The sequence below is a fragment of the Apteryx mantelli genome, chromosome 4, assembly GCF_036417845.1.
Source record: "Apteryx mantelli isolate bAptMan1 chromosome 4, bAptMan1.hap1, whole genome shotgun sequence".
NCBI classification, from domain to species: Eukaryota; Metazoa; Chordata; class Aves; order Apterygiformes; family Apterygidae; genus Apteryx; species Apteryx mantelli.
This window is the reverse complement of record NC_089981.1, coordinates 20,389,004-20,413,444: the sequence shown is the minus strand read 5'-3', so window position 1 is coordinate 20,413,444 and position 24,441 is coordinate 20,389,004. Positions and strand designations below refer to the sequence as shown.

At 44.4% G+C, this 24,441-nt stretch overlaps 1 protein-coding gene across 1 annotated transcript; it reads right to left on the bottom strand.

Annotated features, from left to right (window-relative positions):
* Positions 1-1,879: 1,879 nt before the first annotated feature.
* Positions 1,880-8,706, bottom strand: CIMAP1A (ciliary microtubule associated protein 1A). Its single transcript, XM_013948254.2, has 6 exons — positions 8,565-8,706; positions 7,047-7,247; positions 6,534-6,635; positions 5,261-5,382; positions 3,661-3,801; positions 1,880-2,092 (listed from the first exon to the last, which is right to left on the bottom strand). Exons 1-6 carry the CDS (start codon positions 8,668-8,670, stop codon positions 2,006-2,008), a joined length of 759 nt encoding a protein of 252 aa, XP_013803708.2. The 5' UTR covers positions 8,671-8,706; the 3' UTR covers positions 1,880-2,005.
* Positions 8,707-24,441: the final 15,735 nt, after the last annotated feature.

Genomic DNA, 24,441 nt, shown 5'->3' with positions numbered 1-24,441 from the left:
CTGTGGGCACTGCACACCCTCCTCCTGGCCATGACATTCATCTTGGCTCTTAACAGGCGGAAGGAGCCAGAGACATGAATTTGGTGCCTATCCCTTGTTTGCGCAGTGGTTCCAGGTGTGCACATGGCTGGAACGAATGCTTCAAAGCGCTAAAGAAGTTGCATAAGTATAACCAGGTAATGAATTCCATCCTTAATATTTATATGTGCGTGGATTCTCCTATCAGTAACCAGTTATAGCACTGTATAACCTTGCTTAACCCTCCAAAACTTAGAGCAGCAACTAGGAAGTTTGTGGGGAAAATTAGAATCTCGCGCATCGTTAAATGTTCTAAGGAAGTGCAATTTCCAAGAAAAGCATGAATTTAGAAATGACAAAGAAAACTTAGTTTTAAAAAAAAAATACCCACAAACAGGCTTTCCCAAAGCATGTGTGGAAAGCAGGGAAACAATCTGTTTATTTACTGGAATAATAAGTCTTATTAAGGTTTTTGCTGCAGGCAGGTCTGTTTAATCAAAGCTTTTCTTGGTGTGAGGCAGGTTGTGTTGATCTTAGCTTGTGGTGAAGCAATCATGGATTTAAGTTTTATGGCAATTAAATGCTCACAGTAGAATTCCTGTGCAGTCTTGTATGTCAATCACAGATCTCCAGTACAGATATTTGTACACCTCTTTCAGCACATTACATGAAAGAAAGGGCTAAAGAATGCAAATAAGCAGCATTGTATGAGTTGATTCAGTGCAAGCACGTTTTGGACAGTAGGAGAATATTCCTGTATAAATTGGGAAGAATGCTTTTTCAGACTGAAAGGAATCCAGTTGTTATTGGCTTCCTTATTTTTCCTTAAATGCAAGTAATTTGGGGACCTGACTGTGGCTTTTAGGCACAGCCCTTTAAAAGAGAGAATGCAGAGCAACTGTGTTTCAGGTTGCACCTGGGGGGGGGGGGGAAGCAAACACTGCTCCAGGAGCTGGAGCTGTGTCAAGCTCCCTCGACATGGGGGCGTAAGGATGCTCCACTCTCCTGTGTGAGCGTGTAGGGAAGGACTTCACTTTGTCCATGGGGCAGCGTTTTCCTGGATTGCTCTGGGGGGGGACAGTGTCTGCCCTCAGCCTGGGCTCTGCGCAGTACCTTTGAGGTGAGGAATGGTACTTTTCCAGAGTTAAGCGAGGAATTGGGATCTAAAGCCTACTTTTTTTAACACAATCAGGTGAAAATGTGCTGTTAGAGGTATCTGACATTGGTTATGCTTTTGATTTCGGTGCACTTCTTCAGTTCTAATATAGCAACGTTTTGCTGAGACATGAAAATTGAATAGGGGAAAACAGACTATTTCTCCCCCTGCTGCTCAAGGTGCATAAACAAAATCTTTGGGGGTATTTTGTTTTATTAAAGTTGTAGTGTACCAAGAATTTGAATTAAGCTCCAAGCCGTGTTCTTTTAAATGCTTTTCTGTAGTGCCATCTAAAGGTGGATCGCCAAACTCAGTTGTATTGGCATGTTATATTCAGAATAACTCTTGTTTTATTTTTCTTCAAATGCTAATGCCACAATTAACACACTAGAAAAAACATAAAACAGGCAGCTGAAACCACTGCAAGTCTAAACACAAATCAAAAGATTATCTTATCGATAGGAAATAAAGTCTTTTATGTGTGGGTTGAGGTGATATTCCTGCAGTCGGTAGGAACCAGGCGCAAGCAGTTGCATTCACCAGTGTTAGCATATAAGATTTAATCATGAGAGCACGACAGGGCCATTTTCTACTTGAACAGGAGCAAGCATGCAAAAAGTCCTTTGGTAGTAATAGGACACGGTGCAATACGAGTAATCGCTTTCTGAATTCACATGCTCGTAATTGCTTAGCAGAATGCCGTTAATTACCTGAAGATGAATGATTGCAGGCCCGAGGGAAGCTGTTCTAAATCCTTCGATTTTGAAAACGCGAAGCAACGTGATGCAGGCAAGTAAGTGCGGTTTCCAAGCGCAGCTTGCCCGGAGGTGGTCAGGTGTTCAGTATCAGAGGGGCTGTGTACTTCGAATGCCGGATGCCAAAGGTGATCGCAGGGGCTTGCGGCTTGGTCAGCGTCACCTGCGAGGGGGAAAAGGAAGAAGGGTGAACGGCGAAGGACGTCGCTGCTCTGGACCTGTCCTGAAGTGTGGCAACAACCCGGTGAAATGGTGCATGCAATAGGAATTAATTTTTAGTGATAAATGGTAGACTGAGAGAGAGGTATTTTTACTTAAAATACATAGTCTTACTGTTTCTAGAGGCTCTTTTCTAGCCCAGGCAGAACAGATTTTTGTTCAGTGATGACCATCTGTCATTAGAAAGTGTATTTATGCCATTTTGCCATTTATCGTATGTTGGTGTATGTACACCATGAAACTTCTAGCTAGCTATGTCTAGTCCAGCAGCACACTTACTCTAAACCTCATTTATTAGCAGACCATTAAAAATGTCCTTCTGCTATAAAATATTCTGTTAGTATTACCAATTGCCATTTCTTTCTCTTTTGCGGGGAGTAGCATGAAGAAAAAAGAAGAATAGTTTAGGGATAGTTCAAATACATTCCTTAGGTTTTTAAGGACAGTAAAACAAAAGGTCTTGTTTCCAACACAAAATTGACCATAATTATCATTATAGCTGATATGGAAAGCTCAATTGGAAATAGAACTTCCTCAAATTTTGGAGGACTTCCAGCTCAAGCCAAGCTGTGCCAGATTCCTCTCCCCTCCAAGTTATCTTCACCACATTACGTAAAGTATGCGCGTGTGTCTGCATGTCTCATTTTGTGACGAAATGGTATTGGATGAGGTGACATACTTATTGGAAGATTTTCGTATGTGTTGTGCAATGAAGGGCTCCTTTTTGCGACCCATTTTAAGAATTCTGAGTCACTTATGAAAGAGTAGGGAGGTTTTTCCCCATTATTTTGGAAAATATCCCATTTAGATCATTCTGCCCAGAAGTTTCAGTTAATGCAGCATTCCAAAGTTTCTACCCAATGCTTTCTGAAGCTTTGTCCTGCTTGCTCTGCATTGGGGGGGGGGGGGGGGGGGGGGAAGAAAAGTTGGTCCATAACCTTGAAATATCCGCATATCAGTGTTTGATAGCCTGATTCCTACGTGGTTTGTACTTCCCTTAGGGCTTTCCCTACTGCAGCATATCATCCTGAAGAGCGTATGATGTATGGGCAAATAATATTTAATTGCTGAGATAGTGGAGAAGAAAAGATGTTTTCTTTATGGTTCCTCTGTTAAGATTTGGGACAAGGGAAGGAAGTAACTGAGGTGTTTTGTTTAAAACTTTCTTTGTGTCGGTGCATGAGATCGTAACATCCCGCGCTTCTGTATATGTGCTCTGTAGGTTCAGATATGACTAAAACATAAATACTAAAACATAAAATATAAAAAATGTCAGTGCATGAGAGTGTGCTGAAGGATCTAATCCTTACCACTGGTACCAGTTCTCCTTTTTTAGCATCACAGTCCTTTCAAAAAAGCAGTAAAAAGATGCTTGCCGGTTGTAGCTGTTTAAAACAAGCCGATCCTGCAGTTTGTGATACTACAATATTACTTAGTTCTCAAAAGCCTGAGCGGAAGGGGAGATTATTAAAGGATGGTCGTTGAAAAGGAGAGGATGGCCAGCTGCCTTACCTTTCCTACGTAGTAGTCCGCAGGCCCTGGTTTTACTGTTTTATCTCCTATAGGTTTACTATGGGTTCTCATAGTGTACTTGGGAGCTCTCGTTTTATATACCTCCAATTCTGTCTTCCGGTATGCAGCAGGCCCTGGAGTCTGTAAGAGAGTCAGTGGAGTTGTTGGGTAAAAATGGGAAGTGTTGGTTCCTCCTGGTTTCCGAGGAGGGCTACCTTAGTTCATCTAACTGGCCAAAGAAATGGGGTTGGAACAGTTGAGCAATTTCAACATTGTTTTCCTCAAAAGAAGAAGATTTCAACATTTCCTTTCAATATTTCAGCATTTCAGCAGCTGTCATCTCCTGTAGGAGATTTCACGAGGCATTTCGCATCTGTTCTGAGCCTCCTCACGCTGCCAGATTGCAAATGGACGGTCGCTTAGGGAGATGGAAGTTAAAATGTGCAGCAGCAGAACACCAGGCGCCTGTGATCTCTGCTGGGTCTTACATAAGGCTTGCAATTAAAGGATTTTTTCAAATAGGCTTTATATAATACACTTTTTTTTTAATCCGCTATCAATATAAGCGTTTCGCATGTTGGCAGTGTATTCCATGTCTTCCATTCCCAATATAACTCCCTGATAGAATATTACTGGTTTTGGAATATGCTTATTACTGTGACAGTTCTGACAACCTTGTTGTATTTTATCTTGAGAAACTGTTACTGCAGAGGACAAGTTTGCATAACACCAATTTCCTTTTTCCTCCTTGCTAATTAACATTGTATTTCGTACAAGCCTCCCTGCAGAGCCTCGCCAACGCTTGACATGCAATGGTATCTGGAACAGGAGCGTTTGCTACCTATCCAAAAAACCTGTGGTCTTTCAGCTGATGCTCTGGGGCATAATGTGAAACTCCTGTTATACAAATATCTACAAACATTGTGTACCTTAGAAAAACATACGTCGCATTTTGTCCAAAGGTTTGACTCCCTTTAGGTATTTCAGTAAGGCAAATTATTTGGCAATGGCAGGCAGGCTGGAGTTTAAGACTTTGCTACTGAATGCATGTAGCAGTAACTCTTAACATTGCAGCCACTTCCATTGCAAACTTGTTGAGGCATGGGCAGTGATTTTGTCGTTTGTGTGTTTATATGGCCCCTGGCATACGTAGTCCTGTTCCTGGCGAGCTCAGAGTGGATGCCTGTGATAATAGGTTTGGTTTTCTGCTTAAAATATATTTCAGTAACTGCTTTGAGGATATTCTTTTTCCCTCCACCCTCATTATTGCCACTCCCAGCTCTTCACAGTGGCGTTCAGCAATGCGAATTCAACCTGCAAGGACTAAATACAAAGACTAGGCTTAATCCAAAGCTTGAAGGAGCTTTGCATCATCAAAACTGTTAGTGAGGCCTCTTAGAAAGCAAAGGTCTGCAGGGGTAGGCGGACCCCCCCCTCCTGCTGTAACGGCAGGGGATCCTTGTGACCCTGTCAGTGTGCACCTGGATTATTTGGGTTTTGCTCATGCTGCAATGAGCTGCATGTTAAGAAAGGATCCACCACAAAGAGAGCAGATAACTTTCAGTTGCTAATGCAGAAAAGAAGTCAAAGTGTAGCTCACCTTACAGAGGTCTTTCTCAGAGAGACCAAGTTTACTCCTCCATTTCATGGAATAGCACGGACTGGCAGTTGTGTACACAGTGTTCGGTCCCATCACCCTCGGGATTGTGTAGGTGCCGGGGCCTGCGGGAGGAATGGGAAGAGAGCGCGTGTGAATCCTCAGGGGACAGGAGAAACATCAGGTCTCGGAGGAGCAGGAAGGATGTCCTTCCTCTTTCATATCCCTCAGTCTTGCGTGATGCTGAGTGAGAGTAGGCACCCGCAAGGCTGAGTCGCCAGTGCTCGCACGGGGTGAGGTGGCCCCTGGACTGCGAGAAACCGCAATAAGATATCCTTAACTGGCTTACTGGATGTTCCAGGCTGTGTTAAAACCATCCACCCTGTGCACCCCAATTTCCCGAGAACCTGCAGCGTAGCTTGTATCAGTGGAAAGGCATACGTTAGACCTAGGGACCAAGAGAGGAGACTGAGCGTTTGTCAAGAGAGCCTGCACCCAAAGAGAAGACTTCGTGTAGGTCCTTAGGCAATTGATGCGATACGTTGTGGGCAACTCCAGGAACACAGACATGTTCTGTCAGATTGTGTCTCACCACTGTGTGAGGCTGCGTGCCCCAGGATTTTGAACGTGATTTTGCTGAGGTTTCCGCCCCCACCAAGGGATAGGGCATAAGTTGATGTGGTTTCTAGTTGCCTGAAAGCTGGCCTTTGACAGGAAAGCTCTCCTTGATGTAAGATTACTACTGATTCTACGAAATCCACACTACGACCCGGCATAAATGTGGATTTTTCTATATCTTCTTGCTCCTCTGGACCTGAGCTTTTAAAAGTACTTGGTTTGTCCATCCTCCAGGACAAACTTTTACTTTGCCACAGAGGCATCACTGTGTTCAGGTCCTGGGTGAACATCCTTCCCATTACTGTCTCCTAGAGCTCCTTGTTGTCTCTGTAGGTTTTTCCTTCTCATCTTGTCTCATGTTTAGACTACAAGCTCTTTGCAGAGGACCTTCGTTCTGGGATTTGCATAGCAAGGCTTTCGCTCTGCCTTTGCAGAGCAAGCCAAGCTGCGATGCAAAACGTTTGGTCGCATCTGTCTTCCAAGCAAGCATGGAAATACTGTTATAATTATAGAGCTATGAGACAGAAATAAAGCTCTTCGAGCAACGGTTGCATCCTGTTATGTAGATGTTGAATTAGCCCGGTTTTAAAAGTTGAACGCCAGATTTTCGCTATAGGAGACTTGGGCTGCAAGCGCGTATTCACCCTCGTTCACTTACCTGGAGTGCTGTCTATGCTGATGGTCTTGTGCCTGAATGACATGGAGTGTGCGGGAGCACATTTATAGATGTGTTTTTTTGACTTCTCCAGGAAGTAATCACCTAGGGCAGGGGAGAAGAGGACAGAAGCAGTGAAGTTCTGGCTTCTCAAGGCAAATAAGCAGCTTTGCTAGGAGGTACTTTTTATAACAGCTGCAGAATTGCCAGCTGCTGACCAGCTCTTCTTGCCCTTTCCTCTTGGGATAGCCCTGCAGGGAGATTTTTCTTCACCCAGCTGCTTCGTCTGGCATTGCTGTTCCTCTTGGCAGGCCCCGTGCATGCATGGCCTGTGATCCTAGGCAGCAGTTTTTCTCGTATTTCACTGATTGCTGCTCAGATTCTTTTTGTTTTCTGTTTGAAAGCATCTAAAGCTCATGCAAGGTGCAAACTGGTTGTTTTGTACCCTGCAAACCCAGAATGACGGTAAGGCATATTTGCCTCGCCTGAAGGAATGGCTGGAGAAATGTCACTCACCTGGCCCAGGTGTGATCTCCGTGGTCACCTTGGGACGGCTGCACATAATATATCCTGGAGCAACGTACTTGCCCGTCCTGGTCATGGAGGAATCCACGTAGTAGCAAGGGCCTGGAGAGCAGCCCTCTTTCACAGGAGGTTTTGCCCTGCTGCATGTGTAGGCAGGGGCTTGCTTTTTGGTAGGATCGTGTTTCAGGTAACCTAGGAAGAAAAAGCATGTGAAAGGAGACCTACGTGCAATTGTATTTTAAGCTCCTTTGTAACTGGAGTAGTCTGAGCTGTTGGCCTCATGAAATCCCCTTCCAGGACATTGGGGTGCCTTTGATTTTGCAGATTTTGCAGATTTTGCTTGCTTCAGCTCCTGCGTGCCTCGCGGGAGGACCGCAAATGTGCCTGGTCTTCTGCCTTGTTCTCCTAACAGGGATTCAAGGCTTGTCCTCTTTCTGGAGAGCCACTGAATCAGTGTTACCGGAAATAGCTCTTCAGGAACTTTCCAAAAATAGACAAAGCTCTAAGGTATCTTCTGAGTGTGACTTTTCCCTCAAAGCATGGTGTAAGAGAGCTGTACAGCGCCTTGTGGTGCAGAGGAGCGCATCTCCAAGCAGAAATGGTTTTGACACTGCATTGCTAAATAATCTTAAAAAATCTCCTGCCTGCATGGTTCAAAGCGGCTATTTAAAAAAAAGACTGACACAAAAATGTAGGCACTCGGGAATTAATTGTGAGATAACCAGAATTCCATTATTATGAAGTATTTTTACTCCATAAGCAGTGCTAAGCTAACTTAAAGCAAACGTAAAGAATGCTTTGGCAATTTTTTTTGCTTTTCCGAAATCCCAAAGGGGGATATCGCCAACAAATGCTGCCCTGTCAGTTGCTTTTACTGATATAAAAACAGCAGCCTCCTACCCGTAGCAAAGGACAGCTTGATAAATGAAATAAAAAGTGGTGGTCCCAAATAAATAACCAACGTTTGAAAATACCGCAGGGATAAATCCCTTTAAATTGTGTGTTCTTAAAATTACTTTTATAATATTTAGCCAACAGATTGAAACTTTAATGCTATCATGGAGGAAAAACGAAAAGGGATGAGGCTGGAGCAACAGAAAAGGATGACAAAGATCTAAGACAAGCTTCGGGCTTTGAATGTCTTTGCATCATTTCACGCGCAAGGGGGATACGCGGTTAGTCCTGCCCTTAGCTGTCTGTAGAACCACTGCTGTAGATCATAAATAACCCGATTCATCCCAGCTTCCCCACAGCAGAGGCGATGAGACGTGCGTCCAAATTGGGCCTTCGTGCCGTCGTCCCGAATGTTTAACGGACAAGCTGCAAAGCCTGTGTGTCGCAGCGGTGTTTAAAATAACGAAGGGTTACGGTACAGCAACTCTGTGCTAGGTGGATGCCAGTTAGCCACCTTTTCTGTGTTGTAATGAGTTATTAAATTACTTAATTGTTTTTTAGCTGATTTTACCATTAATTTACTAAAAGCGCTGCACGACTTTCTAGCTGCTTTACCTGTTGTCCCTGGGATCGAGTACTTGGGTCCCGGGCTAGTGAACTGGGCCATTATGGGGCCCCGCGGGCGATGGGGTTTCCAGGTCCCCACCCAGGCTCGATGCATGGTGGGAAGTGACTGCAAAGCCTAAGGAAAGAGGAGAAGAGTTACAAACAGGTTTTTTTGGAAAGAAGCAGGATTCTATTTCTTCTTTTGCGTTTCAATTAAAAAATTCTCAGCCTGGTCCCATATCATCTGAGTTCTGTCCTATAAAAAAATACCTGATCTGTAAAATCTCCAGGTGCTTGAAGACAGCTTCTCGGCTTTGGGGCGAGATTCAGTTAGATTTTTGACGCCTAAATATAAGTATCCGCATGTCAGCGTGGCATCTACCCTCCAATCGCAGTCAGGAAAGATGTAGTTAAGCAGTCAGGGGAGTCTCGGTGGCTCTTCCACATCCTAAATTCAACATCGCCTGGCTGGCCAGCTGAATATCTTTCTAAACGGTGCCTTGATATTCAGCTAAATCCCACCCTTGGTAGCTCCCAGGAATATTGCATTGTACTAGGAAAGGTCCTTTCTCCTCTGATACTCATTGTAACGCTGCTTTTCCGTAGGTCATCAGTAATACAGCATTTAATAACGATCCTGCTGTACCCTGTGGAGATCCTGCCGCACCTCCTAGCCTTTTCTAACCAGCAAGGTGGACCAAAGAGGTGCTGGAATAGCAAGTAGGAGGTCCAGGATAGGCTTCCCCTCATTTCTGCGCTGTGCCAGGTTAGTTTAGCATTGGTGTGTGAGCAGGTCTTTTTTCTGAAGCAGTGAGCGTGAGCGAGCATCCCTGGAAAACCTGAGTTTGAAATCCCTGCCTCCCTTCCCAGGTATTTGCCTCCGTATCTTCCACGGTGTGACGGAAGTTCGTGAGATTACACTGGTCCCTTACAGCTTCCCTTTTCTGCCGGCAAAAGTACAATAGCAGTTATCCTGCTGATGTGCTGAGATTGCTGCCTGTCATCCTCGTCGATACTGTTTTCGCTCTTTCCAATTCACCTGTCTGCATCCATCCTTTGCCTCTTGTCTTAATATTTACTGGGGTCCAGGAAGAGCTGCCTTTTTTCCCCCCCCCTTCCTGTTTTGCACTATGCCTAACACAATATGGTTTATGACTGTGTTTCTTTAGCAGTTTAGCAGTACAAAACTGCTGCTTAGGGCTTAGCATGCTTATTTGCGTTTGGCATGCTTATTTGTCTTGCTTGTGCTGCTGAACTGCTCAGGTGAACTCACCGTGACTGCCCCTGCGTGGAGGGGTGGAGGGAGAAAGCATTGCACGCTTCCACGTTTGGGGCCGTTAACGCTTTTCAGAGCAGAATACACTCAAATGCACTACTGGTAATCCGCAAGCTAGATAAATTGGCGTTCAGAAGAAGCAAAGCTACTGCTTTTTCTCTCCCGCACCGTGGATTTCCCAAAGTTACAGAAATCTGAATGTAAAATAACGAACGCATGGGCCCTCAAACACTTTAAAACAAAGAGGACTGTTCATGCGCATGAGGATTATTTGTCTGAGGACAAGTCTGCTGTCTTGCGCCTTTACTTCCTAACCTCAATTACTTGGAGTTAAGAGGGCCAGGAAAGAAAGGCATATTGTTTTTAATCAGCTGAAATTTTTCTATCATGTTTTTCCTTCCAGTGTAGCAGAAAGGGCAGCCGAAGGCTAATCGAATTGTGCTTTTCTCAGCCCTGGCTAGTTAATTTGCTCTGTGCACCTTGTATGCTGGCTTTGCCCCTAAAAGGGGGAGAGAGGAGGAGAATTGCCACAACATAAGTTCTGGCCACTAAGAAAGAACAGTCTGAAATAATTTCTCCTGTTACAGAAGTACTTTGAGTATAGGGATGAAACTCCTCTCAGGTACAGCGTAGCTAATCATTTATCCTAAAACACAGCATAAATAATTCACCTTTCCTGTCCCATGAAGTCTACCCGGATAGGGACAACCCTGTCTGCTCTCACTCTACAGCATTGGCTTCCTCTCCCAAACGGCGTCAGGGAGGGGGAACGCGAAATAGCCGTGGAAACGCACAGTTGCATCACACAGGCGTCACGGCGGTTCTAGAACCTGGCGGCACTCCGTGACCCCCTCAGCACAGCTCTCCACCGCCTTGAATATCCCCAAGGTCCAAACATGCAAAGAGGCAAAGACCCTGAAGGTCCTAAAACCTATCAATTATCGTCATGTTCTTATGTTGCATGTACATTTGAATGTATAGAATTACCATTAGGTTTCTTATTTCCCAGACGTTCCTTAGGCTACTTTTTTACCAGGAAGGCTGATTTGGGCCTGGCGTTAGTAAACGGAGTTTGTTATTAGGAGCTATTAGTTAGCAAAGGTTAGAAATACCAGTGTAGTGCCCCCTTTAGGAGTTTGTCCTTGCAAATAAAGACACAAAAAGCCTTTTCCTAAGGTGCAAGAATAAACCATGCAGACTCTCTTGTGTGTGTTTTCTAGGTCCCACAAGGAAAGTTGGAAAATAATTGCAGATCGAGCACGTTTTAAAATTTCTCCCAGCTAAGTCAGTGGGGGTTTTGGGGTGTCTTTTGTTTTTTAAGGGTTCCTCAGAAATAAGAATTCTGAGTAAGCAGAAAGGGTTTCACACCTTATTTAACAAATGAAACAGAAATGACCTCTCTTCTTTTCCAAGTGTGAATAAACGTACGCTGAAGTCATAACTGCGTTGCTAGCGATGGGAGATCCCCCTGCCCCGCTCTGAATTTTCAGGTGGTGCTCTGTATTTTTTGATGCTTTACAGAGGGATCTATATCATGATCTTAATGTTACAGGGAAGCTGAGAGACAAAAGCTCTGATTTCAGTTGCTTTGACCTCTCTGTTAGAGGGACAGCAACATCCTTAAAAGCTCCCCATCTCCTCCAGCACTGAGGATCTGGCCCAGATATTGTGACCGTAGCCTTGTGCTTACAGATTGGTTTTGCCGCGCTATAAGTTTGAGTCAAATCTCCAGCTGGGACAGCAGGAATGAAACTATCCGTATTTGAAATGATTTTAGTACATCATTTCTGAAAGCAAATGCTGTCTTCAACCTAAAAAGACGAACGTGAGGCTGAATTGCGTTTAGTTTATTGAAACAAAGTGTAAGCAACAGGAAAACATCATAGGAGGTTGGTAGATAATTTATAGTGATTAGTCACTAATCAGAGAGAAGAAGAAGAAAATGAAGATATTCAGTGAGTAGTTCTTCGCTGTCGGCAGGTGGGTATTGGCAGATGTCATTGATGTTTAGTGTCCTCCCAGCTCCTTAAGGATAAGGGATCCCTAGAATATGGTGCCCTTAGCATAAGGCAATTATCTGAGTCTGAAACAAAGATTTAGAACAAAGCTTACAAGAAGAACAAAAATACAAATAATATTTTTATGTTATTCATATTATCTTCATATTCAAAGCCTCCACTTTGCTGTCAAATTTGGTTGGAACCGATCAAGGTGTTTAAAAAAATTTTGTGTTTAGTATACAACATGTATACCCTTCCTCTGTAACCTAGGCACCACCACCATTTCTGTATCCAACCAGCTTTAAAAGGGTCAGCTTAAAACACTTCCACCTCCTTTTGCCTAACACCCTCATATTTTTGAATCTGATTTCAGTCTTTGATAGTGAGAAGAGAGAACTTACCACTAAAAAGGCAAGAGCTGTCTTGTCTGTGACCGAGTCCTGCACACATTGCTTTAACTGGCGTTCAGTTGCTTGCATAATGGGTGTCTGGGCGAATGGAGTTATGGCATCCACATAATCCTGAACGGACCCGTAGAGAAACTTTGCGGCCGCATTCCAGAGCGCTGGGCAAGCGACAGCTGTAGCTGGAATAAAAAGTAGAAAAGAGCCGAGTTGGGCAACATTGCAATGAACCAAACTAGTTTGAAATGCCATAATAAAATCAAAATATTTATATGAGTTATTTTACTGCTCAAGTATTTACAGCAACTATGCAGGCCTTGGAGCGAGGACAACTGGACGCGGGGTGTAACTGTGCTACTGGAGTTCCTGAGCTCGTCCGAAACCCTCAGCGATACTGTCCCTGCACAGTTAACTCAAAAGTTGTCTGTGCTGAGAAATTTCACAGGAGAATTTTTTGGCGCCTCTGGTTTAAAATACGTCTCTGTCTTTAGGGGAGAAGAGATGGGACCATTGGCAAACTTGGTGAATAGCTTGAAAGCGGAAAGCACCCGCTGCCTTATGTAAATTTTTTTAATTGAACGCTTTATTTTGAAAGTCGCCGAACATCTCGCTCCATATTTTTGAGACCTGGTTGTCACCCAGAAGGTCTTACTCTTGACTGCATTTTAAAACAGTGCTTTCGTTTGAATGATGTAACATTCAAAAGGGAAAAGGGGGTGAGAAGGAGGGGTTCAGTCTAAGGATTCTTCCTGTGTCTTGTTTTTGTTTGTTTTTCTTTTTAATTTCAAGAGTTGAACTGAAAAGTCTGTTCTTTTTTTTCCCTTCCGTTACTTTGAAGAGCAACTTTCTGATGGTAAATGCCCTTTTACAACCCCCTCAATTCACTAAAGCACTTCTTAAAAATTCTCGTTGCTAAGTTCACGTTTACATTGCAATTCGTCACTGCCAGAGCCATGACGTGTCTGACCACCTTCCTGCTGTCATAAGCTGTATCTTTCAAGCTCTTAAAGGTTCAATAGGTTCATACTAGGTAGAGCTGAAGAGCAAATTAAAAAGAATTGGAAAGAAGGGTCTTATGACCATAAATCACCGTGGTCGAGTCTTGAAGGACTGCGCAGATTCATTAGCAAAGGGGTGGATTAGAGACAGCAGAACTTACCTGAGTGGCAGAAAACCGCCATGGTGGCCAGCACTAACAGCAGCGCCAGTCTCATTCTGGAGATGTCCGCTCACCGTATCTCAAATATTAACCTGGAAGACAAACTGGAATTGGTTTAGAGCCATGCGTACAGAGCTCTCCTATATATAATAGACAGCTGGGTCTGAGCCTCCTCCCACCAGCTTACACGACCGATCACGTTGCTTTATTAGCATTGGATCCTGGCGGGCAGGACGCATGGGAAAGTGCCAATATCCTCCCCAAGAGCGCGGTGGGTGTCCCTTTCCTGCTAGGCAAAGGCGCTGCCCGTAAACTGGGGTACGGGGTGCCATGCCACTGATCCTCAGCGTTTCAAAGGGTGGGGTGCAGAGAGATGGGCGCCCTTCAAACAACATGCGTGCCAGCAGAGAAAGGGGAGGAGAAACCCTGCATCCAGTACAAGTCATAGGAACACGCAAATGTAGCAGATCACTGAAAACAGGAAAATAACCTAAATAAATAGCCTAAAATGAGGGACTGCCCTTCGTCTCTTCCTATACATGGCCAATTTGGTCAATGTTGCAGGGATCCTGGCTGGCTGTCGAGCATCCTGTCCCTTCCCATCCTTCCTGCTCTCCGCTTGCCCAGACCTGGGGTGCTCACTTGAGAAAGGGGAGAAGTCCCACCATGCTGTCTGGCCAGAGCGGGAATGCTGAACCCGCCTTCCTGTGCTGCCAAGGGCATCACTAGCAGATGCAAAAGCTAATGTAAAAGCACTGCTTTTAACAGGGAGCAGGGGGACAGGAAAGTGGAAATCACAAAGCTGTCGGCATGCCGGTTAGCTCCAAAAGTTAGGGTCCTTTTTGCACAAAGTGATCACTCAGAGATGCAAAAAGGAGCGGTTCCTCCATAAACATCTATGTGTCTGTGCAGAAGGAACAACGAGATGCCTTGTGGCCGTGTTTGATAATGTTGGACTGTTTGAGGTAGAGGTGGGCAAATAGGACAATCTGGAGAGAGAAGATGTTAGACCTTTTCTAGGACAAAATTATTTCTCTTGTACTAACGTTCTCGTTGGTCATGAGCTCAACCACGTTTCCTCGCTGTTTGTTTGTCTGCTTGCCTAATTCTGTCCTGCCAACAGTTCTGATATTATCATTAAAAAAAAAAAAAAAGGAAACTGTAAAACGTCAAAATCCTCCAAAGGGTCTTTGTGTGGATAGATTCCATAATGCAAATATTTTACTGGCCAGCAACAGTAATCCGGATTTGGCTTGCTCATGAGATATTTGAGTGTTTGTTGTTCTTCCCATGAAAAGATCTAAATGTCAAGGATGGCTTTTTTGAAGGCTGATTCTGCCTGGCAGGAAATCATGAGTGTAGACCTTTAAATTCCAGTTGTAAAGGTTTTAAGTGCTACTGTAAATGTTTGGGTTGGATTAAATTTCTTGCTGATTTTCCTTTCTTTGAGTGAAGTGGATGCTTGAGGGGCTTTTTAAAAAATTCCTACTACTTGTAGGATGGGAGTATTTTGAATCCTCCTCTGAGAGTTGGAACTGTTCCTACTCAGTGTTCATAATCATTAAGAGATGACCTCTCCTAAAAATGATCACAGTTTCTTTAGGGGGAACGGAGGCACGTATGAATTGGGACATGACCAATTTCTGTGGCAGATACAAAAAGTAAACTGAGATATCCTGCAGGGATATCCATGCAGGGTCTTCTCATGTGACTGTCCTTCTTTTCACGTTTCATTCTTGCTCTGCAGGCTTATGTGATAATTGCAGAATATCTCTTGGTTTCGGGTTAAGAAAGAAAGAGGGGCTGGCTGGCACTTTTTGTTCAAATTCGCAAAATAGTTGAGGTTAGCAGAGACCTCTGGAGACCATCTGGTCCAACTGTCTGCTCAAGCAGGGTCACCTAGAGCAGGTTGCCCTGGACCATGTCCAATCAGGCGTTATTCCCAAGGATGGAGACTCCACAACCTCTCTGGGCAACCTGTTCCAGCATTCAACCACCCTCACAGTAAAGAAAAATCTTTACATTCAAAGGGAATTTCCTGTGTTTCAATTTGTGCCCACTGCCTCTCACCCTGTTGCTGGGCACCACTGAGGGGAAGATTCACTTGGAACTAGCAGGGGTCTCACCCGGTATGTAGTTTTTCTGATTTTTAGCAAAGCAACAACAACAGCCATATTTCAGATTCCTGGAACAGACAGCATTGTATTCAGTTCTGCTGATTGGAAGAAATCGCTTTTAGTAAATAAGTAGTTTCTTATTTTACTGATTCCTCTGTTTGCCAAGAAGTGTATGGACATTCCCTTCACTCTTTTTGAGCTGATGAACTTGCTGACATTAATTTTTTTCTGCTAGTAGCAACAGTAATAGTCCGTATGGGTAATATACTTGAATGTGATGCTTACTAGTGGTTTTCTAATCTGCTGCTAGCCGGCTCCTGCGTTCAGAGCAGGGTTTTTTTTAAATAATTGGGTCAAACTGTCATAAATCTGGATTCAGGTGGCTCTGCCTGTCTTCAGAAAGACCTACTGTCATCCTTCAGCAAGGTGGCAGGGCCCTGGACTTTCAAGGGCTGATCTGTGCAAAAAAAGGCAAGTGACAAGTAACTCAGCTCTTGCCAATGTTTGCCTTCCACCAGAAGATTTTTTAACTCATGCTACGTTCTTGCCAGGGTGGCTTCTGCACCCGTTTTGGAAAACAGTGTCTTTATCATAATCAACTGCTGCTTTTTCTCACTCTTATCACTGAGCTTGATCCTGCTGTTGAAAGATGAGGAGCGATGCTGACCACCTGAGACAGAGGAATGTAGTTCTAGGTCCACCTTACTGCACACTGTCCTCCTGTGAAGTTCAGATTGTGGGTTAACTAAGCTGGGACAGCTCTGCTTTTAGGGCTGTATAGTGGCAGGTACAAATTGTTCTGCTTCCGCTCTTCGGTCCCTACCCAGAGCCCTGGGGATGGACCCCATGGCACGAGCAGCTGGGGCAAAACCGTGCGGCCCAGGTGGGAGGTGGCAGAGGGGCAAAGGGGGAACACCTTCCCTGGCTCACCTTCCTACAGAGCAGTCTGTATTGAAGAATGACATGTTGGTTTGTTCCAGAGAACAGAAATTATCTTCCCCTGAAACCTTATTTATGAGTTCAGGTGGGCTCGGTACATCTAGAGTTTGAAGCTGAAGAGAAATGGAAGTAGTGTGAAAAACGCGCAACAAGATGTCCAGGGAGCAATTTCCTTGGGCACGTAGAGGAGGAGACTGCCCGTTCTGGTGTTCTCCTCTGAGGCCCCTCTGCAAAGGGGCAGAGAGCTTTGGGGTGAGGTGCACTCATGGCGTCTGCACTGGTTTCCCTTGGGAATCACTGGGCACCCAGCTTTCTTCCAGATTTTTGCTGCAGTCAGTCACTGAAATATCGCTTCTCCTCCAGGTGACCTCCTGTGGGCTTCCTGGGGATGCTCGGAGGACCGAGAGTGGGGTCCAAAGCTACTGGCTATGTTCAGTCAATGCTCAGCAGGTTTGGGATCATTTGCTAGCACTTGGTCAGCACTTGGGAGAAGTTGCTTTGATTGAGGACTTATTTCCCTCAGGTCATTCAAAGTTAGATTGCTGACCCACGAATGTGTGCGTGGGGGGGCTGTAGGTGGATTTCTGTAATAATGTTGTTGGTTTGATTTTATCAAAACAAATGCTGTTTTGTCCTAACAGTAAAAAGGACAACAAAGACCTTTATTTATAAAAACGGATGACAGACATTTCCAAACATCATCTGAATTTTCTGTAGAACTTAGATTTGACCTCCTGAGAAATACAATCTGAAATACCCGTGAAGGTGACAGGGTGTCAGATTCAGCACGTCGAGTCCGGGAAAGCAGCTACGGGTGTCCTGGGTTGCTCTGGGTTTTGTGGCGGTGGTTCTCCCAGAGGCTTTGGATATCAGCAACTAGAAGTCGGTGGGAAGCGTTATCTGGGTGAAACTGCAAAATCCCAAGGAATACTTTGCCCCTTTAAGCCTCTGTCCGAACAAGTTTCTGAAAGAAAGGAAAAGCAGTGAATGTAGCATGCCAAAATTCTCCTCAAAAGACCGTGCACGTCACAATGTAATTTTTGAAACAGCAATGTCATATAGTAATGCTGACAGCATACGGTTAGTTTAATCAGCTGGTCAGATGGGCTATGGTTTCAGAGAGAAGCATACGGAAAAATAAGTGAGGTCCTGGAGATCCACGTAATAAAAGAATCCTTTCAGTCAATGGTATTTTATCTTTGGCAATAACTTTAGTAGACTTCCATCTGGTTGTGTGTTGTGTTCCTGCCTCTTAAGTGTGACATTTCAAAAAAGGCACTGGGCATCTGTGCCTCATCAGGCATGTTTACAAAAAGGCAGTTTAAACAGGGATGGTTACATTAAGACTTAAATGAGGAGTTAGTTAAATCCCAGAGCTTTTACCTGCTGGCGCTCTCACTGAAGCCAGAAGCAGCTGACTCTGCGTCCCACTTGCCTACCAGCCGCAAGAGGAATTAAAGCTTTGGGCAGCGCTGACGTGCTCAGAAGTGCTTGCAGCAATATTGTAATCTTCCCCAATACCTGCTGAGTTTTACACCTAGCAGCTGCCATCAGCTGAACCAAAGAACAAAAATTGCATTTTAACCTGCAAAGGCCACGGTAAAGAAGTAATAAGCAATTCCGAGGGCGCGTGTTCCCGGTGTGGCCGGAAGCAACCTGTTTGTTCAAATCTATGGTGGTTACTCCAGGACCGTGATCCCAAATTTCGACCTGAGCTCCTTAGCCACTCTGGGGATCTCGGGGCTCAATCCTGTAGCGCTAGGTCAGCTAGAAAGCAGGGCCTTAAGTCTGATTTCTCACTTTGGCAGATCAAAAGCAGCTCCTCTGAACTCATCCCAAACTGGTGCAAATACGATCAACCTGAAGTCCTGCAGTGTTAGTGACCCAGCCGTGGCTTTCTTAAAATAACGGGGTTTTGTTAGAATTGGAAGTTCCCGATTCAAAATTAATATTAAAATGTGGACAAGCTTTTAAAAATGTACAGCTGTGGAAGAGAGCCAAGTGTGCACATGATATGTGAGCTATATACTGAGCTCGTAACCTCTGGCAAAACATGGGTGAGGACAAAGGCTTAGGTGGCCTCTCACCTGCAGCTGCTCACAAGGTCGGCACGTATTGTTAATACGTGTGCAAACACCAGCAAAGGGCAAGCGTGTCGCATACACCCAAATCTCATTTGCCACTGCCTAAAGGTTTTCTTTTAACCTTGGCTTTATTCCTAATAAGACACCTGCATGGAGCAGGTGCTTCTTCCACCCAGGGAGTTGGTGTCTCCGTAGCAGGTCAGTCCCATTAAGGGATCTCTGCTCCCTCTCCTGTTGCCCCATTACTCACCAGCAAACTTGTCTGCCTCTTTCTGCTAAGTTTTATATGTATCAAAGGGATGAAGCAAGTTGTTAGCATTTCTTTTTTAAAGACAAGTTCTTTTGAAAACTTGCAGCTTGGTTTTCCTTCCCGTTCACATTGTTTTCTACCCATCTGCTTTTGATCGTTTTTCTGCAAGACGATCGGGGCAACATAGCCGAGTGCACCGAAAGCCTCTGATTGCATAAATTCTAAACAATATGAAAATTATCTGGATGCTCCTTGTCCAGAATCTGGCACAAGGCCACACACTTATAATCATTTGTTTTATTACAGTAACAGGAATTAATTACCAGCAGATCGACAAGGGCCTTTACGTGCTCGGGAGAAAGCTCGTCAATACATTTCTTCAAAGCATTCAGGGCAGATTTAGTCAAATCATCAATCTTGTATTGAGAAATTGGCCCAGTATACAGCTGTTCAAGAGTGCCTTCGAGAAGGGTCTGGAGAAAGCCAGGGACAATCTCATGAGCTGAGCCAGCACCTGCAGTACGAAATACAAAGTGGTGAACAAACCTTTCAGCGGTTCGGATTCAGTTTCTTCATAAATATCAAGCCCTCCCCTTCAACCCCCTCCACCACGCTAATGAAATATGAATTTCCCTCTGTTTTTGCAGAACATGTTCTCAGCTAGGTAGTTTTTTATGCTTTCGCAGCAATGGATGGCAACTACGAGAGCTGCGCTGTGGCACCGGTACCCCGGTGAAATCCCACAGTCCACCGATAACCCTTTTTCTGCCTGATCCTCAACCCTGTGATCTTCTCTCTCTGTATCCAGCTTATTCTCTGGCTTCCTTCCTTTCTTTTTTTTTTCCTCTTCCATGTACCTTTGCTTCCTTAGGTTGTTCCCTGTTTTCTGTTCAGACATCGAAGACCTCCTAGCTCCCTTCTCTTGTTTACGTGCCTGTATTCGCTTGTCGCCTGTGTTGTTGGCAGCATTCAGTAATTACATTTTTTCCTCCTGTCTCTGAACTGTCAGCGTTTTAGATGAAACTGAAAATGTTTCTGTCTTGTAATCTGTCTCTCTCCTCCAAGTGCAAATCTCGCTGCCACCTCCTGTTGTCATCTACACAACTGCCTAGAAAGGCTGATTTTGCTCTCCCTGCTCTTCTTCCAGGGCTGCCCATGCAATCTAATCTCCTTTCCCTCTTCCCTCTGTATGAAGTCTTGTTTTAATCATTGGGCCTAGATTAAAAAAAAATAATAATCACCCTGCTAAATTCTTTCCCTTCTAGTAAAATTCTTGGGTTTTTTCCTTCTTTTATTATGGCCCCATTGAGGGCCATTGGCAATCCATTGATTCAAAGGAGAGCCCAGGGTGAATTCATCGAGCACTGGTCACTGTATTTTAGAGCCCAGATTTAGTCAGATGAACCCTGGTCTGAATGCCTAAGTGAAAAAACCTCAGCGGCCCTAAACGAGTTGCAGTCATTAGTATTTTCTTTGAGGAGCAGGTAGCTAAATTTCCCCGTTGCTTCTCCAGAAGTCTTCAGGGGGAACCGCGGAGGCGTTATTTCTGCCAGAAGGGACGCAGCTACAGGTTATCTAAAAAAAAAAATCACCCAAGTCTCCTCCTCCTCCCCCCATTTTTTTTAACTGGTAAAACTTACCCCGGGAGCTGCAAAGTACAAAGGTGATGAGCAGAATAACAGTCAGCTTCATGATGGAGAGAGCTATCTACAGTATGCTGCGTGTTAGGCTGTGAAACGCAATGAGCTTCCTTTGGGACTGAACCCAAAGCGCTAGGATATATAGGTGGGGAATTAGGCAGCACTGCGGGGAATGGTCCCAACAGGTCACACAGCCTCACGGTGACTGGACGCAGGCCATGATTGTTTAGGAAGTGGACAGATGAAAAACGCAGGTGACCTCTGTTTTCATTAATTGCCCTCGTTGGACCTGGAGCAGCGAATGCCATGCTCTGTTGGTGAGAGTTCACGCCGACTTTATATGTGGCACGTACGGGTTTGGAAGCCCAGCGTGCCAGGTAGGATTGCTTTGTTCTCATCAGCGGCCCAGCTGCAAAATTGGCCACCAATAAACTGCGTCAAGCCATGTTATTCAAGGCACTCATTCCTTTCAGCCTTCTGAATCTGATTTTGGGCAGAACTGCTGCCACTTTGCTCGTATAATTATTGCTCGATTGTGTTCCTCACTTAGCTTCTGTAATTCCACTTCTCATAGCGTCTGGGACCAGCGTGTCTTTTTAAGCATCATGATCAGTGCCCATCCAAAAAATAAAAGAAACCCAAACTGATGCTGAATGAAAATAACCCTCAATTAAGGAAGAACATCTTCAATAGCTGGAAGCACTCCTCTATAGCATTTTAGCTGCTTTTCAGCCAAGTGGGCAGCTCTGCTGTTGAGGCATGGAGAAACTGCCTCCATAAACTCTGAACTAGCAGCAGGGTGAGGTACGCTGATAATCTTTGGAGTAATATCACAGCGTCACTGGCTGAAATTAAAGCAAGTGAAACACATTTTTAAGGTAGAAAGCAAAGAACAGTTGGCCAACTGAAGCTACCTTCAGCACAGGTGGCTAAGACTTGAGTTACAGGCCTAATTCTGCTAGCCAACAGCTGGAGAAGATTGCTAGGCTCCTTAGCCCATTCAGGGCTAACTCAACCTGTTTGGGGGAAACTCAACCAATTCTCACTCTCCCCTGCTCTTTCCAGGGCTGGAGGAGCTCCTAGTGCACATGTGGACTCCATTAGAGCCCAGAGGTGGATGGGGGAAGGAGATCTGGGGTGATCAACCCCACAGACATTCCCAGTAAGTTGCATTCATGGAAATGTCAAGCGGTACTTTCTATAAGAGAAAGCATTTGGCAGGTTTAATATGAGGAGGTGGTCGTGTCACGAGCAGCACTCCTTGTAGTTAGGATTTCAGTTGGTGGCTATCAAGTAATAAGTTCTACAGACTCAGCACGTCCCTGCTGTGAGATAAAAAAAAAAAAGCGATAGGTTTTACAGAGTCGCCCCATCTTCCCTGAAAAAATTACTGTATTGCAATAAATAAAATGTGTGGGGTGTTTTTTTAACCATTCACTTATCACACATACAAGCTCTGACTTTGAAAGGGCATCGTGTGGTACTGCAAAGACTAAAACTTTCCCCCTGTCTTCAGATATAGTGGAAAGTTTGGCGTTGGCAAGCTCAATTTATTGTGCCCTATGGAAAGGGGGAAGAAGAAAGAGGGGACTAATAAACACAGCAAATATTTGCGTAGCTGAAGTTCCAATATCCACTGAACCTGAAAAAGTCCTCTGAGCCACAGCTTCAAAGAGAGCTTGAGGGCTAACAGTCTGTTGGGAGAGAAAAAAAGTTGTTTTGAAAAGAGTCAATAATCTGGATTCGCTTCTAAACTACTTAGGAGCTCCTCGGTAGTTATTTATCATCCTGGTCTTAAAACGGACAGAAACTCCACCCTGAATTGTCTAGATCAATGTTGCAATCTGTTTCCTTTAATACTTATATTCTCCAAGGGATTACCATCAAATCAATCCCTTTATGAAGGCAACAATATAGTCAGAGCTAGACTTTAAACACTTTATTACTTGTATATTTTGACATTGCAATCAATTTTCACCACTTGTTCACCCTTCTTCTCTGAAGCTTGTATTTACATACACGAAACTGTGTTTTTTGTTAGCACTTATCTGCAATGATGTTTTCAACCGTTGGAAAAGCATGCTCTGTCTCCGAGATCTTACTTGGACATTGCATATTCCATATACAACCAACAGCATTTGAATTAAATGCTTATTTTCCTGCTATACTACTTGACTTCTTTAAGTACCTGTGCTGCCCAGGTCTTCTGCAATTGTCTGATTAATCTTGACTAACTTTATATCCTAGTTTGATCTTTTGTTGCTACCCCTGATTTTTGGCAGAGGGTTTCAGAGTGCATCTGTGGGCAAGTAAAACACCGTGAAGCAGTGGGGGGTCCTGAGAGATGGCAGGTCAAATCCAGACTGATGCTGTGGTCCCACAGTCCTTAGTTTCCGCTTTTGACAGATACTAATGTCTTAAAAAGCGTGCAAGGAGTGTAGCTGCTATTGTTCAGACATGGAAGCTCCTTGTCCTCTCTGCTTTTATGGACGGAGGTGTTGAATTTGCCGTACAGCCATCCTATTTATTTGTCTGGCCTTTTTCGAGAACCAGAATTGCTTTTACCACCCCAGGAGCCTTCTGCAATAGTCAAAAATCTCACGGTATCTCTTCTGCTGGTGTCTGGTTAATGCTACTCAAACCACTGGACCACCATAGACTTTTCTGTGACAAATTTAGGGACCAGTCATAAGATATGGACAAACGTGATCAGCTGTTGCCTACCTGGACTTCAGCCATGAAACACTGGTGGTCAGAGACTCACCAATTTTTGAGGATGTCTGCAGAAAAGAGTGAACAAAGTGCTGCTTAAGAAAGGCTGAACACGGTGTGTCTTGGATAATACATTAACACATATTTCTACAGCACGGATGGAAGCCGGATAGTCCTCACAATGTTTGTATTTGTTGTAGGCATGGACTTCTTGGCAGAGAATTCCAGACAAGGGGAAAGGATTTTTATTTTCATAGTTGCTCAGAAAATGAATTCCCTTTAGCTGGGAGCAAAGCCTGATGTTTTAGCAAGCAGAGCCTGGCAGTAGGCTGAGTATGGCAGGACTGCAGGAGAGATGCAAGAGCCATGCTGGGAACCCCAGGAGGTCTTATTAATCACTTGCTATTAACGCTCCTTCTTGTTCATCATGCTTTTTAAAAAAAAAAGAAGCATTTTCCCACTGTTGATTTTCCTTATAAATATCTTTTGGCTATAGGAAAGTCAAATAATCCCATTGCAGAGGAACAAGTTTGAGCTGGACTTGGCGCAATAGGGCAGGGTGAAATTTTTCTTTCAGAACTTTTTTTTTATTATTTTTGACTCTCGACAAAATAAACCTGACCTCAGCAAGGTTCTGCTGTACATTTGGACCTTAGACTTTGCTCCTCTCACATCATGGCTCCCAAGGCAACCTAAGTGGGGATGCCGCACCGCACCATCCCCCACCTGGCCTGGCTCTTGATCTCAGCTACGCTCTGGCTCCCTGACAGCAAAACGACAAAAGAGCACTGCAGGATTCCCAGGACGCAGGCTAAATCCGTGCTTAGCGTTGCAGTCATTCGGGTTCTGAGTTGCAAGTTTAATCCAACCTGAAAAGCTCCAGGGAGCTTTCCCCACCAGCTGTCCTGGCTCTAAGTTGTCCTGATTTTTGCATTCCTGGAGCTGATTCCACTGGCAGTGGCCAAGGGACCTCTGAAGGAATTTTTTTCCCCACATTCTTCTGGTTTTAGACAAAGAACATGTATAATTGTATTTTAGATGAAAGTTAATTTCAGATTTGCCTGAATTAGTGACAGGCAGCCTGGCAAGGTCTGTGCTGAATGGGAGGAAAGGACAGGACATCCTTTCATCAGGGACACATCCTGTTATTATCTGCATCCTGGAACGGTGACAAGAAATATCCCCATTCTCATTACAGGCACACACCAGTGCCATGGGATGAAGGCGTTATGCTCAACCTACGTGGATTTCTTGCTTTGAATGTGTTCCTATTCTACGCGTAAGCAATTCTATCTCTTAATGTTA

Excerpts from the sequence above, each read along its gene's own strand:
- CIMAP1A (XM_013948254.2), bottom strand. The coding sequence starts at position 8,670 with ATGCATCGAGCCTGGGTGGGGACCTGGAAACCCCATCGCCCGCGGGGC. Across the intron at positions 6,636-7,046 it reads GGAGATCACACCTGGGCCAG|GTGATTACTTCCTGGAGAAG; the intron begins GTGAGTGACATT and ends CCCCTGCCCTAG. Across the intron at positions 3,802-5,260 it reads CTGAGAAAGACCTCTGTAAG|ACTCCAGGGCCTGCTGCATA; the intron begins GTGAGCTACACT and ends ACTCTCTTACAG.